Raw genomic sequence first — 16,805 nt, 5'->3', positions numbered from 1 at the left:
AATAAAACACTTCAGGAAGAGCTGTTATTGGGAAATGGGGTGGTAACAGTAACCCCGCTTCATCACACCACCCCGTTGTTGATTATTTTCCTATAACAGCACAACCGAAGAGTTTTATTCTTCACTTATCTGTCTCCATCCGATATTCCTAAAGTGTTCAAACGCAAGTTTCTTTCAGAATTTAAATCAGACACTTAATTCTCCAGCGTTGTTCACACTAACCTCTCGGAAAGCACACCCAAGGGTGCTATCGAAAGTCATCCCCAAAGAAACCGCAGTTATCTTGCAGCTCTTGAAGTGCTATCCCGCTCTCTCTGGTGTGCTTCAGATGTAAAGGCACCACATCATAACTGTGCATTAGATGATTTTCAGATATTTTATTCCAGCCCTTGGCTATTTTTTTCACTCAGAGAAAATCCATCAACAATTTGGATTAAAGCCTTCTCAGATAGGTGGACGCTGCTCGGGGGAAGTCTGTCTTCAAACGAAAAAGTAATTAAGCCCAATGACAGTGAGGTTTTGTTTCTGAGGCTCTTCGCTGAACCTGAACTAAGAGGCCCTGACGGTGACGTTTTACTCCGTGTGACCTCACATTAGAAGAGTACACTGTGTGAGTGTGTGTGTGTGTGTATTTTAAAGATGAATATTTGGGCTTTGAAGAAGCTCAGAAAACTACAAAGCACCCCCCCCAAGTGTGTCGTTTTATCTCAGAGGTGTAGTGTGGTGTTTTATACACTCCACACCACCTTGATCTGCATGGTGGTGCTATCAGTGTGATCATAGCTTTATTCTGGGTGGTTATCAGTAGTTTTCTCACAACCATATCTCCAAAAATGATCCTCCCTTTTTTCCCTTCAGAAGAACAAAAAAGCTCTGTCTTGCGATGTGTCACTAGTTTGGTAGTGGCTTTGTACTAGTTTCACAGACACAAAGAAAGCAAATAGTGGTCATGGTTAAAAGCCGGTATGTGCACTTTGCAAGTGATGCTAATCGCTTCAGATGCCGTGTAGTGTGGAGCTGCATCTGTAGGAGAACGATCTTATGAGAATGTACTGCTCTGTAGTGAGATTAGCCGGATTGGCCTCTATATTCAGGATTCCGAAAGGACCGCAGCTTTTTTAAGTATGAATCATTCCTGCAGGAGCACTTCTGTTTCCATGCAACCCTTTTATGCACAGTCCTTGGACACAATTTTATAGCATTTCTCATTCATATTAACCAAAAAAAAAAAAGTTAGGTCCCTAATTACAGACCTGAGGTACACCTTTGATTACACCGTAAGGATCCAGTGTTCCAATGTTTCGAATTGAGGAGTGTGAGCTGTTTTCGGCAAATTTAAATCAAACCTTTTATCATTTATTGCTTTCAAGGTTTCAGTGAAATCCAGTGACATGAAGTAGTGGAGCGTGATGGTACATGGAGTGGAACATGAAGCAAAATGTGATCTGAATATTTATCTGTATTTATCCCACATTCTACACCCCGTCATTTGCAATCCAATTTACCCTCCTGTCCCTTCCCATACATATATAATTATAAATAAGCACGGCCATACAGAAGTGCAAATTGCTAATAAGCAATTTGGTGTATACAGTATAAACCAAAATAATCTACCATTTACATATTGATTCCACATTATATATCTTTATACACCACTTAATTCTTAATATAGTGAACAACTGAAACATCACAAAATGGCTGGCACACAGGCAAACAGCCTTTTATGTATAAATCATTCACAGGCCCTTTCTTTGAGAGAAACCTTAGTATGTAATGTTCTTCTAGCTGACCAGGTCTGCAATTAAAGTTCATATATTCTCATTCACCTGAATGAGGGGAGGTTCCTAAATCACAGACCTGTGGTACACCCACTCTGTAACTATGGTGGATCTTTTGTATCTTTGGCTTGAACATAATTTTAGAAGATGATCAGGAATAAGGAGCCGTGTTGTGTGTTGTGCCTTTTGAGTATCTTGGGAAATAAAAATATTTTCCCCTGACAACATATATGAAGATGGAAAGTAAAGACTTTGTGGCGTATATTGCTGGGAATTTTTTTCATCTGTGCCAAAGGTGGCAAAAAAAAAAAAAAACTGCTGAAAGTGTCAAAGCAGCTCTGCAATTGACTTTTTTTTTATGAGATGAATGTATTAATATAATCTGCTTATGCAGAAGTGTGTAAACAGCAAGCACCCACATATGAGGCCGGATCATTATTAATGACTATATTTAGCCGCAGAAAGCACCACTTCTCAGACATGATGATATAAACTATGGAGAATAGTTGCATATACAATGATAATTTCTCATAAAACTTATGAAATTAGATTTTAATGCGCTAGCAAGCTGCTATGACACGTTAGCAAGCTGCTATGTTTACTGATTAAAGGAAAATTGCAGAATTGGATATTGCAGGGGGAAAATAAGCTCGTAGAGTAGGTTGGTTCAGCAAGAGCAACTTGAAAAACAACTCAAGTTACCTGAAAATGTTAATTGCTTTAAGCGCATTGTCCTGTTTTTCAAGGGGCATGAGCAAGACTGCTTTAAATCAACAAATGCAATGCTAGAAGGCAAAACCTAGCACTGTGTCATGGCTCTGTGGCCATATTTTCCCCCCAGAACCTGGATTCTGTTCTGCTTTTTTTATTTGTTTGGAAAGAAAGAAAGCTTGCAGGCCCAGTGTTAAGAGGGTGAGGTGTGGTTGAGTTCCAGTCTGACTGTTCCAAGATGGCTTTCGTGATAACAGGCCCCACTCTCAAATTACATCCCAGAGCGCCCCATCAAAGAGTGGCAACCTAGCATGGAGAAACACTCACACACATGATGGCGTACAGATGGGGTGCACAGGGTCTGCATGCTTCTTTCTGCCATGCATCTTTACTCCGTGGAGGTTGTACACTTCGTATCTGTTAGCACCCTTCTTTATAGCTAGCCTCATGGGATTTGACAGGACTCCCTGACAGTACAGTGACAGTACAGCGACAGTAATGTGAGCTCTGTTGTAGTGACCACAGTGGAAACATGCATCTCTCTTTATCTCTGTCTATCTCTGTATCTCTCCCCTTCTCTGGAAAGAACTGGTTGAAAGAAAAATGCAGACCTGCCAACCCCAAAGAAGAATAATCCATAGTCCTGCTGAATGGAGAGGAGGAAAGGCTGTTATTTAAACTAAATACACAGCAAAAAAAAAAAAAAAAAAAGACAGTACATTTTTCAATCTAGTCCTTTTACAACTGTGAAATGGTTCCACATATCCGGCAGGAGAGCAAAGAAACAAACAGTGCTTTTAATCACTTTCTAATTAATCATTAAAACTAAAATGAGTTGGCTGGAAATCTGACCCGGAAAAGATTAAATAGACTTACAAAGTGTTAGAGTTTGTACTTTGTAAGTCTATTTAATCTTTTTTTTTTTTTTTTTGGGTCAGCCTTTTCTCAAAACAAAAATGGACTAGCTCACATAGCTAATGAATATTCAAGTAACTTGAAATAATACATAAACAAGCTAATGTCAGGTAATGTTTTAAAAGTAAATTAGCTAGCTAACTTTGGTAATGGAGGGTCATGTAACACTAGACAATAGACACAAGACAACTGTTCCAAGATGGCTTTCATGATAACACGTCCTACTCTCGAATTACATCCCAGAGCGCCCCTTCAAAGAGTGGCAACCTAGCACAAGTTAACCTCCGGTAAATTTAGTAAAGAAAATTACGTAGCTAACTAGAAAACACACACAAGTTACAGTCAGTTAATGTTGGAAAAAATTTAACTAGTTAATGAATGCTAGACATGCTAGCCAATACACAAGCTAACATCAGGTAATGTTTGAAAAATAAATTGGCTCGCAAAATTAACAAAAATAAATAAAAATGATTTGTAGTGTTTTATTTTACACTTTGTTGTAAGATTTTTTTCAGTCAGAATTTTCATCCGAAACGAGAAAGTGCTGTTTTTACCATTTTTGGCTGAACAATAAGTGATGTTAAATATACACTTGTCTAACGTTAGCTCAGTCTAACACACGTTGATCGATTTTATTTCACATTAATGAACTCAAAACATTCTCCATTTACGCTGACAGAAAGCAACAGTGCCGTGTCAGTGCGTATTTCAAGTGAGAAAATCGAGTCGAGATGAAAGCACCGGTTGAAAGATCACTAATGTGAGATGGAGAACAAGGGGGCGTGGCTTCCAGGGGCATCCTTTAATAATGGAGAGTTCAGAACACCTGTGCAGCTGTCAATCATTCCAGAAGTAGATGTATCCAGTTGGCTCATTTTAAGATTTTTGAGTGATAACTCGGACCGGCGTACTCCGATGTTAAAACGAATGAAGGTTGGCAGGTCGATAAATGTTATGATTCTCCCCGTTTTTTTTCATGGAGCATGTTTATATTGGAGCAAATAATATTTTGGTCTCAGTGGTAGCTGGTGATTACGAGTGCACACAGAATCCTTTCATGCTGCTGTCTGATCTCTGATATAGTTAAATGATAGGAAAGAACCGCTAGAGCGAGGGATAGAGAGAGAAATGAGTGTGCTGAGTTTTTGAAGGCAGTTTCTAGGTCAAGGTCTGGGATGTGGCTGTAAAATTCTTTATCTGAGTAATGCTGAGGAAAGGAAATCAATAAGGACACAGCACATATGAAAGCGCTAGCACATTTAAGAAATTTGAATAGATGGCATGTATTTTAAAAATCTGTTTCACTAAGATACAGGTTAGAATTATTCGAATTCTTCTAAATCTATAGTGTGATAGCAATCCGTTTAAATTCTCATCTTTCTTACTTCTTCTTCATGTGTGAGCGTGATTTGAACTCGATTAACATTCTGTAGTCCAGTAACTTTCTTTAGGTAAAGTTTAATAACAAAATTAACTGGAAAAATGTTTCGCCGGAAATGGCATCATTGTCAATATGAAATATAATACACATATTAAATTATTTACTTTTATAATTATTTTACAATTGCTTAACACACACAAATAACATATGAACACACACAAATAACATATGAAACAAATAACATATGGCTCTTACATATAGCAAACATATACATTTGATCTAGATACTCCATTCATTCAGTTAGCTTACTTGCTTGAATGAGCTACATCATCATATAAATATAAACTAACAAACCAACCTAACTAGCTAAGGTTTGCAAAGAAACCCGGCTAGCTAACTCGGCTAATAAGTAATCAAGTAGCGCTACACAAGCTAATGTTTGCAAGGAAAATCGGCTAGCTAAATTAGCTACTGTATATTCAAGTACCATTAGATAGTATACACAAGCTAACATTAGCTAATGCTTTTTTACTTACATATGATACTTACTGAGGAAATGTTTTGTCCTAGCATTTAATTTGGTTCTGACAGGAAAATGAGTTCTGTTACTAGATCTGAATATTTCTGGGAAAATGTTACTGAACGACGTCAAGCACTGTTGAGGTGTCTAATATGTAAATCTGTGGATTTACACAGGAATTGACAAGGACAGTGTTTGAGATCAATACTGAGGTGAAGAGGTTATGTGTCTGTGTTGTGTTGTGTTAATGTCTTTAAATCCTTGCATATTTCTGTGAGTTTTGTCTGCCTGTATGTTTATCAGTCTGAGTTTAATAAAGATCGGCTGATGAGGCCAGCTGTTTTACTGGGTCATGGTTCTGGTCCAGGGCTAATAGCTGCACTGGAGCATGAATTTGATAAAACGTGCACTTGCGTTTCCCAGATCCTGACACCCTTTTCCATTCTCAGGCATGCGGAAAGCCGATTTTCCCAAACTCTATTTTGTGCGTTTCAGTAAACACCCAGCTCAGCAGGATGTTCAACCTTATCTATAATATATTCACTGACCCATGTCATCTGTTCTGGTATTGTACAGGCACGGTTGTAATATTTATTTTAAAATAGCACACTTAGTATTTCTCACATTCGTCTAATTTATTAGCAGTGTAAACTGAATATATCAGAAAAAAACACACATCCAGAAGCATGGCAGGTGTGTGCACAGATGTGAGCGTAAAAAAGAAATGAAGAGAATGTGACAGGAAATAAAATCACAAATTCTGTTTCATATTTACCAAAAACCATATTTCTCTCTACATCTCTCAGCCTGAACATGACCAATGTCATATTTATTAAATCTTCATTAGTGAAGTTGAGTGCATAACATTTGATCTAGAGGGGGGGAAAATCATTTTAGCACTATTCTATTTCAAATTTAAAACGCGCACTTTTATGAAATAATACCGTATGATTAAAATAGAGCTTGTTTAAAGGAGCATTTCAGCATTTTAAGAGCAATCTCTGTTTACTGTACAGTATATGTAGCACATGTTTATGTACCACAGACCAAATACCTGTAACTCACTCATATATTTATAGCCATTAAAGGAAACCTTATCTCTATTTACCATATCAGTAACACGAGTGATTACCATGAACAAGAACTTCCACATGTTTCCTTGTACCTATAAATAAAACAGAACATCTGCTTATGGGAAACTCACAAAGAATAGAAGTCTAGGGGCAGTTGTAGAATTCTGTCAATAAGCTTTTAAAATTGTTGACAGCCTAATATAAATATGAGGTTATTATTATAAAACATTAGAAAATGATTTATATAGGTGCTTATTAAGCAGCTTAGCCAACTTTCCAAAACTGAAACAATACTGTAAAAAGTAGTTCCAGTTACTTGCACACACAACTACACTGGTATCCCATAATACCACAGTCTTCTGTATAAAGAAATATCTCTGAAAGATGAACTAAACAGATACAGAGCTTAATTTTTAAATACTTTTGACTGAAGAATTAATGAAAGCATTCTCCAGGATTTTTATTCAGCCCTTAGATTTCCATTATATACCTTAAAATTCCAAAAATTCCTTTAAGAATTATTCCTTTAATAGATAAATACATTGCTGCAAAGTGTATGTATATATATATATATATATATATATATATGTATATGTATATATATATATATATATATATATATATATATATATATATATATATATATATATATATATATATTTGTCTCTTTCTTGTTCTTATTCTCTTCACTGGTATACACACACCCTAAGGCTATAAAGCCGCAGCCCAGGGGTCAGCTAGAGTTTACCGCTCCTCTTCAATTAGCAGATGACTAGAGGCTGATGACAGCGCAGGTGTGATCCCAGAGCAGGCTGTGATAAAAAGCAGACTCCGTGCCCGGAGCAGCCTCGGCTTTCCTGCACTCCGTCCACCGTTTCCCTTCCATCTTATGCACTGAGCACTCTTCTTCCTCACTCTTTGCCTCTACAGCGGCACACACCGTCTCATGCTGAATAGATTCTGACACACAGGCTGTGACATCAGAGGCCATATTGACGCGATATTGTCTTCCTGCCCCAACGAGATTTGTTAAGACATAGAGAACTCGGGGATTGAAGAGCGGGCCGAAAACCAAGCCGGGGGGAAGAATCGCCAATGTGGTGATTTAACCTTTTTGCCACAGGAAGTGATGCGCCTCCTCTCTAGAGTCATTCCTATTGGGGGTAAATAATTGATGTCTAGCAGTTGGGTGTTAGGAATAGAAAACGGAGCAGAGGTGACAAATGGGCTCTGCAAATGGGTTTCCTCCCCTGTCTGCAGAGTCAAAGGCCGGATATTGAGCTGGGATGACAAACCAAGAGGGCCATCTTTGTGCAGATGTGTGTGTGTGTGTGTGTGTGTGTGTGTGCTTATGTGTGTGTGCACATGCATGTGTCATATTCAAGTGGTGCTAAGCCTTTGGCTAGTGTTCCATGTTCAAGAGGGAATTTTGAGAGGTTCTTTGGACATCCAGTGCCAGAGATTCATTTTGTAAATGGGCTGATAAATATAGGTGCGCGTTTGATGGGGCCAGACAGCAGCCTGACAGAGAGAGGCATGCTGATGAAAGAGAGCCATAATTACAGGGGGCTTAACCATCTGCAGCCCAAATATCTGAGGAATTAAGTACACCAGAAGCCCCTAGACTGGCTGTGAAAGAAAACAGGGCTCCAACCACAAGCAGTCTGGTTTGGGGGGAATATAAAAAGGTGCACATTTCATTTCTTAACAGCCAACAGTGTCGCAGCTACTGGTTTCAAAGTGCTAACGGTAGCTGCGGTTCAGGGTGGAGAGAGCAGGAGCCAATGTGGAACCTGTCCCAAAACGTCTCCTTGCCAAACCTGCTTGTATAAACATTTGCCTCAATGATAAATGAGCTGTGATGTTGCACTGTAATGTATGTATCAAGTTTATAAAGCTGATCTTTATCTCCCCCCCTCTTTCTCACTCTCTCTCTCTCTCTTTCTTTCTTTCTCCTTCCAACAGATGATGACTACTTGGGATTGGGCGAGCTTCCCGAGACCTTCCCTTCAGACCCGCCTGAGCCACTCCCCCACTTCCTGATGGAGCCCGAGGAGGCCTACATTGTCAAAAACAAACCAGTCAATCTATACTGCAAAGCCACGCCTGCCACGCAGATCTACTTCAAGTGCAACAGTGAGTGGGTGCCCCAGAAGGAGCACACGGTGGAGGAGCGCGTGGACGAGACCTCCGGTCAGTACCTTCTTCAGTCCATTTGTGAAAAGAGTAGGGATGATGAAAAGAAAACATCCACACGGTCAAATAAAGACGGTTTTACCTTGGGAAGAAATCAGACGAAAGTACACACACGTCACACAGCACACTCCCCAGAGTGTTACACACTGTCGGAAAATAGGTCAAATGAACAATTAAGGTTTTTTTACCAATGCAAACCATCCATAATGAGAGTGGAATTTCTCTGCAGCCTTCTTTAAACTAAAATGCCCATAAAGCTAGCGAAGGACTGCTACTGTGCTGTTAACATGATGTTTATGTTTCTTGTCTGGTTCTCGAGACATCATTAAGGCTCAGACAGTGCTGACACTGAGCTCTTTCGTCTGACACAAAGCTACTAGTAACAGACACGCTTGGGACTGAGAGAGAGACGGCCCAGAAGAGAGCATACTAAAGAGAAAGGAGAGTCTTCTGATTTGAGTAATGTTTTAAATATAGAAGCCCAAAAGGTGGAGGTGAGGGTCTTTTTAGAGCAATCCGAAAAATATTCATTTTATAACTTAGTTGTCAAAGATGTATTTTGCTTCTTTAGTTTTGTGCTAGAGCTACAAGGATAATGATGTTCCCAAATAAGGGAGGTTCACTGCAAACGACACCATTTGGCTCAGTAATAGTGTCTAGATAAGTATTTATTACATACAGTGCCACTTTCACGTCTAACTTTCAGTCACATGTCCTGTGAGAGTATTGTGCGGTGTGACACCAACCTTGTGTCATGGGATTCCACTTCAGGATAGCTGCTCCTAGCGTTTAACTTTGTCATATATTTTTTATTATACAACCACATAGGCAAGTCTGTTTGAGAATGTGAAACACTTGACGCAAATGTGTGAAGATTGAAGTGTGCTGTTTGCACAATGCTAAACTACAAGCTTCCCTTACTTGTTAGCAACGTGTTAGCCTTGCAGTTCCAGTTGTAGTTTCCTCTGAGTACTAAACACAGTAAATAGATAAGTTGTAATCCTTTTATTTAAACAAAAAAGAAAGACTCTAGTCTTTGTCTGTAGTCATTTGTACTTTTGTGTGATTTGTACTTTGCTTGGACGAAGTGTGCTTCATGAATCTATAGTCTTGGGCTAGAAGGAAATCAGCCCCAGCCTTGCTTCTTCATACCATTGTGCGTTTTTTCTGATGACCATTGGTGGCGCTGTTGCGCTTGGTTCGACAAAAGAAAAAAAAAAAAAAACATTTTGAGTTAACAGCAAATAATCTGATATGGACAAAAATAAACCTTTATATCTTTGAAAGACAGAGGGTATAGTCCTGCTAGTGCATTTCTACCAGCCATCCTTGAATCCTTGCTCCAGTTTAACCACAATATGGACACCTGTCATTTGTGTTAATAGAATCTCATCTTCGTTAATTTGATTGGCTGACTCACTCTGATAAGAAACATCACACAGCACTTTCTTGTAAAAGCTCCACTTCTGTGTAGTCCAAGTGGCGGCATATTTTCGATTATTGTGGAAAGTGTTATCTAAATGGCACAATGAAGCCCATTATTTGCCTGGGGAATTTAGTTCCCTCTCTCTCTCTCTCTGTCTCTCTCTCTCTCTTTTCATCACCATGTGATGTCTCTTTCCTGTCTGTGTATTCACAGGAATATTGACTAGCGAGTCAAGTCCTTTCTGGCTTGTATCTCTTTTCACATCGTTCTCTCGCTCTCTCTCAAACAATGACAGATCTCAGTCCTCGTCACGTATCTCAAGAACGACTGTGAACGACTGTCATTACGCCAATTAACAGTTCGTTAAAACTGAACTGCCGTCCAGTCGTCACATGTTTAGCCCCGATGAGAGTGGCATGTTTTTATGGCTTTGTTCACTCAAGTTGAATGCAGTGCGGTGCAGTTCAGAGCTGAATGCAAACACGTGCTGCTATTCTGCTTACTGTCTGTCGGCTGTTAATAACCAGCAGCTCAATAGTGTCTTCAGCGCACAGACAGGAAAAGAAAGTGCTTGGGAGAGTGGCGTGATTGCTACCTGTGGGCTACAGGGACAACTCAATTTCCCTCTTTGGCAGCTGAATGCAGCCAATCAAATATGCCTGTTGTCTGTAATGGTTCTGAAGCCCTTGGGGGGATTTTATCCTTTTTTTTAATAGATGCTGGCCTTTGTGGCAGTGCGGCGCTGGAGCCAGGCTTAAATAGTACACACATGTTTAGATAACACAGGCTAGGGTAGAACACACTCACACACACACACACACACACACACTTACTTTTGAATGCTTGTTAGAATTTCACCAGTACTTAAAATAACACAGGATGAAAAACCATAAACATGTTGCATTTTTGTTGGAATAAAGAGTAAAGCATATGGCAAATTGCTTTTTTAATTTTTCCTTTGGACGACAGATAGTACAAAACATCCAGCCAGTACTGGCAGGATGCGCACGATTATACGTCTCGACAATGCAACTGGTTTAGCCAATCGTTGTATTTTAGCACTGTAAATGTATACTTGGCATATTCTATTTTTTTCCATAAGCCTTGGATGCACTATGCAACATATTCTGAAAAGTCTGGGCTTCCCACACATTTATGGCAACACTAAGTGTCTGGGGATTACACATTACCCAACTTTTAACTTGTTGCTGATTCGAACGAAGCACACCAAACAAACAGTCAACTAAATGTTGCAAAGCTTTGGCGGTATCAGCCCTACTTTTTTGTTTTTTTGTCTGAGTGGTTGTGGTAGTTCTTTGAATTAATGATGTACAGGCCCTGCTGTTCCTGCTACAGCCTGATTAGCTTGTTCTCCATCTAGAAGTGCCTCAAATGCTTGTTCCTTATCTATTTCCTGTATTTATTCTGTTTTTTTTTTTAATAGCTGTGGATAGGATCTGTTCAGCATACACTCTCAATCACTCTCTACACCATATCTAGAGTCTGGTCGCAAACAAAGTGAATATTTTTTTTGAGCAAAATCACACTAACTAGCTGGAAACCTGAGAAAAAATGGTACACTTGTCATTGCACACTTGTCACATGTCTGTCCGGACATTTCACAACATTAAATGTAACTGTAAGTAGGTAAAACAGATGATGTCACATTTTAAACAAATAAAAAAATGTAATTGTTGGGAAATTGCTGTGAAATAAGAGGAATAAAACACTTCGGCACATTCTGTTATAGGAAAATAATCAACGATAGGGTGGTGTGATGCAGCCGGATACGTTAATGTAGGCAGCCTTGTGCCCCTTTGGTAAATAATTTCCCGTAAAGGTTGCGCCAATTAAGCTTAACAGGAACACTGAGTCATTTGTAATGTCTTCACACTCTCACCATGCTAGAAGATTTATCCAAGGTCACAAAGACCACCAAGAGGCACAACATTAGTGTAAGCTTAGCTCGGAGCATATGATCAAGAAAAAGTGTTGTAGCAACGTCTTTCCAATTAGCAAACAACTTATAGCGAATGTGGAGCTGCTGAGACGCGAATCTGGCGTGGTTTGCATGCTATCCGAGGTACAACCTTGCCTTCGTGTTAAAGGTGGTTGTTGTGATGGGGTGCATCAGCCTTGCTTCTCTCACTCTTTCTCTGAATCACTCCTTGCGAACTGGCTCTGTTCTCTCTCCTCTTTCGACTTTCTTCTCTCTTCCTCTTCCTTGCTCTCCGTTTATCTCCTTTTATTTGGGCTCTGGGTGCCTCTGCCCACTCCACTCCTCTCTAATTTCCCCTGATTGACAGAAAAGAACCGCAGATAGAGGCTGGTCAATAGCCATCCAAGCCGGCAGAAACATGATCCAATGCCCACACTCATCCTCTACCCCTATCCCCCTCTCTCTCTCTCTCCCACTGTATTGGGTAGGGGAGTAGATTAACAGGCATTTAGGCCAGCAGCGGGCTGAGCTGGAGTGTTATCTGTGCAAGGCACCAGGCTCCATGCCTCAGTCTTTCCTCTTTCCTCCTCCTCTTCTGGAAAATAAAGAAAGAAAGCCTATGCTTGTATGCAGGATCATTATCTCCCTGCAAATGGATTTTTTGGAAGTGGCTTCAAGGAGAAACACCTACTCAAATGTTCCAGCATCGATTCGCTCTCTTTAACCACCGCCTCAGAATCAACAAAAAGGAGAAGGAGAAGGTTTAGAATCGCACCTGATTAAGGTCACGTTTGAAGGAATAATCGGATGGATGTTATTCAATTTTGATACAGATTGTAGTATTACTGTTAGTTCAGAGTTCTACGAGAATTTTTTTTTTTTGATGGAGCACTCACAGAAGCCGGAGCGAGTCAGTAATTCCGTTACTCGGTACACATTTGGGTCCGAGCAATAAATAGCCACTGGATACTCCACTCGGTGCTTTTAGCATTGGAGCCAGCCTGACTCGGATGTGTTGTGCACTTAGCCCAAACGAGCGGGCCGATCCGATGCCGAATGCTCTCTCTCTCGTTCCCCAACACTCAGGCACTGCCCGTGCTAATCTCCAGCCGGCCCATTGATCGCTACAAATGAACCTAAGTTAATTATGTCGAGTTGCAGTGGTGTAATGCACACCACGGACACACCATCCCCAACCCCCTCCCCAATTGGGAGGTGAAATGGAGGCGAGTTATTTTGGAAAGGCAGGCGCAAAAAAAAACCCAGCTCCCTCTCCCTCCCCCTCCCTCCCTGCTCTCTCATCTGACTTTCGCAGATCAATAACATCCTAAAGCTAATAATGACAACCATGCTAATAAGGTATCCGTTTTCAGCAGCCAGCCCCACAGGCAAAATGTGAGAAATTACGTAAAAGAAGATTCAATTGGGAATCGTATCCAAGGACCCTTTCTAAAAAAATTATAAGCGTACCATATTAGATGACAGTTATTCCTTGGTGATTATCTTGCCATTTTATTTAGTATAATGCCATAATGCTGTAATTCTAAACACAGACCAGGAGCATGATGTAATACGTAGTAAGAATAGACTCCCTGCTTCCCTGTACTCAGTTGTTTATCACTCATTTTGTACACAGAGGTTTTTTGAGGTGCGGTTGCGTGGGGGAGTGGGGCCCTTGAAGTGCCTAGGAGTGTATTATTCAGCGTACACTACAACGGTTTGCCAGTGACATGCTGCGCATTTTAACAGTTTATAGTTAGATTTAAAGTTGTGGAACATCCGAGAGACGAGATAGTTCCTCTTCTCACCAAATAGTTGCGATAAACAGTCATTCCCTCATCAGTGTCTCTCTCTCTCTCTCTCTCGCACACACACACACAAACACAAAATCACAACTTGTCTTTTTACAGACACAACAGAGAAAACGGAAAGAGTATCCGAGACTGAGCGCGGTTACAAACGAGACTTTTCGACTCCTTCTGTAAATGTTTAAATAAATGTCTCCTAACAAAAAACTTCACCACATCAACAATTATAAGAATTACTTTGTCAAACAACACGTTTTTAAATCCGTTTATTATTAGTTTTAGAGTGTCTGCTGTACAAGACCCTGTGTATGAGCTGTTACTATAGAAACAATAACGTATTTGAACGAACGCATTAATATGAACCTATCGTTTACGTTACAGCCGGAAGTACATGTGCTTTTAATACGAAAAATAATGCACACCTCCTGACCAATCAGATTCAAGCATTCAATCAATCATGCTGTGTTATAAGAGAGTGTAAAGCACTAATAATTTAAATGAAAGTAGTAATCTAACAGAATTATTAAAAAGGGCTGTGTCTGAAACTACACCTGTTTCCCTATATAGGCTGCATATCCAGGGTGTTCTTCTAATCCCTTGTACCACCGTATGGTTTAATTCTTGATTCTGATTGGTCAGAAGTTGTTGATTTATTTTCAATAAAGTCGTGCCGGATGTAATTTAAATAATAATAATCTAAACTAATAATCAACATATTAAAAATATGTCGTTATCTAACAAAGAAAAACATATAGTCGCTGATATGGTGAAGCTTTCTGTAACATTTATGGAAGGAGTCTCCAGTGTCAGCACTTACTTGTCAGTAAGTTTTCTGCCACTCGGAAGTTTTCCAAAATTTTTTTTTTTTTCATCTTATTAACTTCAAGAGAGGAAAAACAAAGACTGATGAGGGAGGCTGCTATAGCATAAGTGAGAATAGGAACTAACTTGCTTCATGGGCGTTCTGCAATAATAAATGTAACTATAAACGGATAAAAAATATGACATTTTGTTCTTTAATAAATAAGGAATAAAACAATTTGTGACATGCTGTTAGGAAAAGAATTAACGTCAGAATAGTAACAGTTACTCAGCCATATCAAACAAGGTTGTTGATTATTTTCCTATAACAACACACTCCGAAGTGTTTTTTATTCCTTACATAATGTGCCACGACGTACCCTAGTGACTAATATATATCGTAACGTCCTTTCAGACATGTCTTCAAATGTACAGTGTATATTAAATATTTTGTGAAGTCATTTCTATAGTCGTATGTTCAGTTTATTGTTAGCTTGTATGCTTTATTGTCCTTAGGTTTGATAGAAGATAATAACTGTATGGATAGCAAGTTAGCTAACGTAGCACATGGTTATGCATTGGAACAAGACTAGTGTTGCAGATCGCGTTACCTATAATAGCATTCTACATAGGGTATAGTGAGGGGAGAACGATTTGGAGCACAGTGCTATTTTTCCTTTTTATTTCACGGGTCTGCATCGTAGTTTATCAAGTGAAGTGTCTGTTTCTTCTACACACACCACCCACTGAGCTTTTACAGCTGTGAGCGTGCAGTAAAGCGGCCGTCCTCTGCATCGCACATTCGAAACTTTTGACAAATGATCAGACAAAAAATTTTACCACAGGTTGTAAATGAATAAGTAATAGAAAAGCTTATGAGCGGCCATTTTAGTTCAAATAGCTGAGCTGGAGTTTGATGCAGAAATGAAACCTACACACTCTGGCTGTAAGCAGGATCACACAACTGCATGAAAAACCCTGAACAGTTCGGCTGTAGGAGAGTGAAAACGAACTTAAACGAGTGGTTTATCGGCCATATTTCAAGATACGTGAAACTTTGTTTTACAGTTCATGTTCAGACTGATATTTTGCATGATGTGGCTATAAGTCAGGAAAAGCAGTGAGATTCTCATTTTTCACAGAACCTTGTGACATTTGCAGTCTTGGAACTGTACTTTTTGTAAAACTGCAACATTAGCATGCTCAGGATAACGATGATTAGCGCCCCATAATCCTATATGGAGTTTCATCATATTTATGAAGGTATTTTTTCTATAGAACATTTAAACAGATATTTATTTGCGTGATTTCATCCAGTACAATAATATCCCTGGATTAATAAGTGGATTAATAACAATCTTGGTACATGGAACATTAATATCATTGTTTTTTTTCAATCAGTTGATGTAGCTGAGTGCAAAAGTTTGCATTCTTTGTGGTTTGTAGTATGTGAAAAAATGATAGTGTACCTCGATTTTTTTTTTTTTTTTTACAAGACATTACTCCGAACCAGGGAAATGAATGAAAATTTATGAATTTTGAAAATTTTGAATTTTGTTACATGTGATAATGAAGGAGGGTCTGTGAAACCTAACATGCTAAATTCCTTATCGTTGTGAATGAAATTACTTCCACTTCTTTGTTAACGATGGGGATGCAAACTTTTGCACTCAGTCGTACTGTAATTTTTATAACCTTTATCTTCGGGTTCAGAGACGTAAAAAAAAAAAGTCTGAAAGAGGAATAGCATGCACATTCTGTCCAGTAAGAGCATTTCTATTTATAGAACAACTAGGACTTTATGTAGAAGCAAAGTTTACAGATTTCTACATGTGACATGAAACCTGAAAAACGTCTGAACAACATGCGATTGGAAGTTTTTCTTCTCCTCCTCCTCTTCCTCCTCCTCTTCCTCCTCCTCCTCCCTCTTTGAAGCGATGCTCCCTGGCTGTCTGATGCCGAACACAACGGCAAACACACAGGGGTAATCTTCCAGTGTGCCAGAAGCGAGGGATGAGCCGTGAGGATGGTGGGAGAGGTGGAGGAGTGGAGAACAGAGGAGTGGAGAGGAAGCGCCATTTGCATGGAGGATTATTCTGGCTTTATTTCTCGGGCTGCTGTCTCTGGCTCTGCAAGCCAATCAGTGCTGGAAGCCACCTCCAGGGCTCATTGGGCACCGAGATCCACACACACACACACACACACACACACACACAAACACACGTACACACCCATACACGCTGCAGTGCTAGGAGTC

The 16,805-nt window shown here is 39.6% G+C and overlaps 1 protein-coding gene across 4 annotated transcripts in view; it reads left to right on the top strand.

Moving 5' to 3' along the window:
* The window catches only part of unc5cb (unc-5 netrin receptor Cb), a 155,265-nt gene that overhangs the window by 61,448 nt on the left and 77,012 nt on the right, over nt 1-16,805 (top strand). For all 4 annotated transcript variants that reach the window (XM_034312753.2, XM_034312752.2, XM_034312751.2 and 1 more), the window contains exon 2: nt 8,344-8,571. In XM_034312753.2, the coding sequence (XP_034168644.2) occupies nt 8,344-8,571 (228 nt within the window). The remainder of the gene's footprint in view (nt 1-8,343; nt 8,572-16,805) is intronic.

The sequence above is a fragment of the Pangasianodon hypophthalmus genome, chromosome 17, assembly GCF_027358585.1.
Source record: "Pangasianodon hypophthalmus isolate fPanHyp1 chromosome 17, fPanHyp1.pri, whole genome shotgun sequence".
Classification (NCBI taxonomy): domain Eukaryota; kingdom Metazoa; phylum Chordata; class Actinopteri; order Siluriformes; family Pangasiidae; genus Pangasianodon; species Pangasianodon hypophthalmus.
The sequence above is the reverse complement of the archived record's forward strand: the minus strand, read 5'-3'. Positions and strand labels throughout refer to the sequence as shown.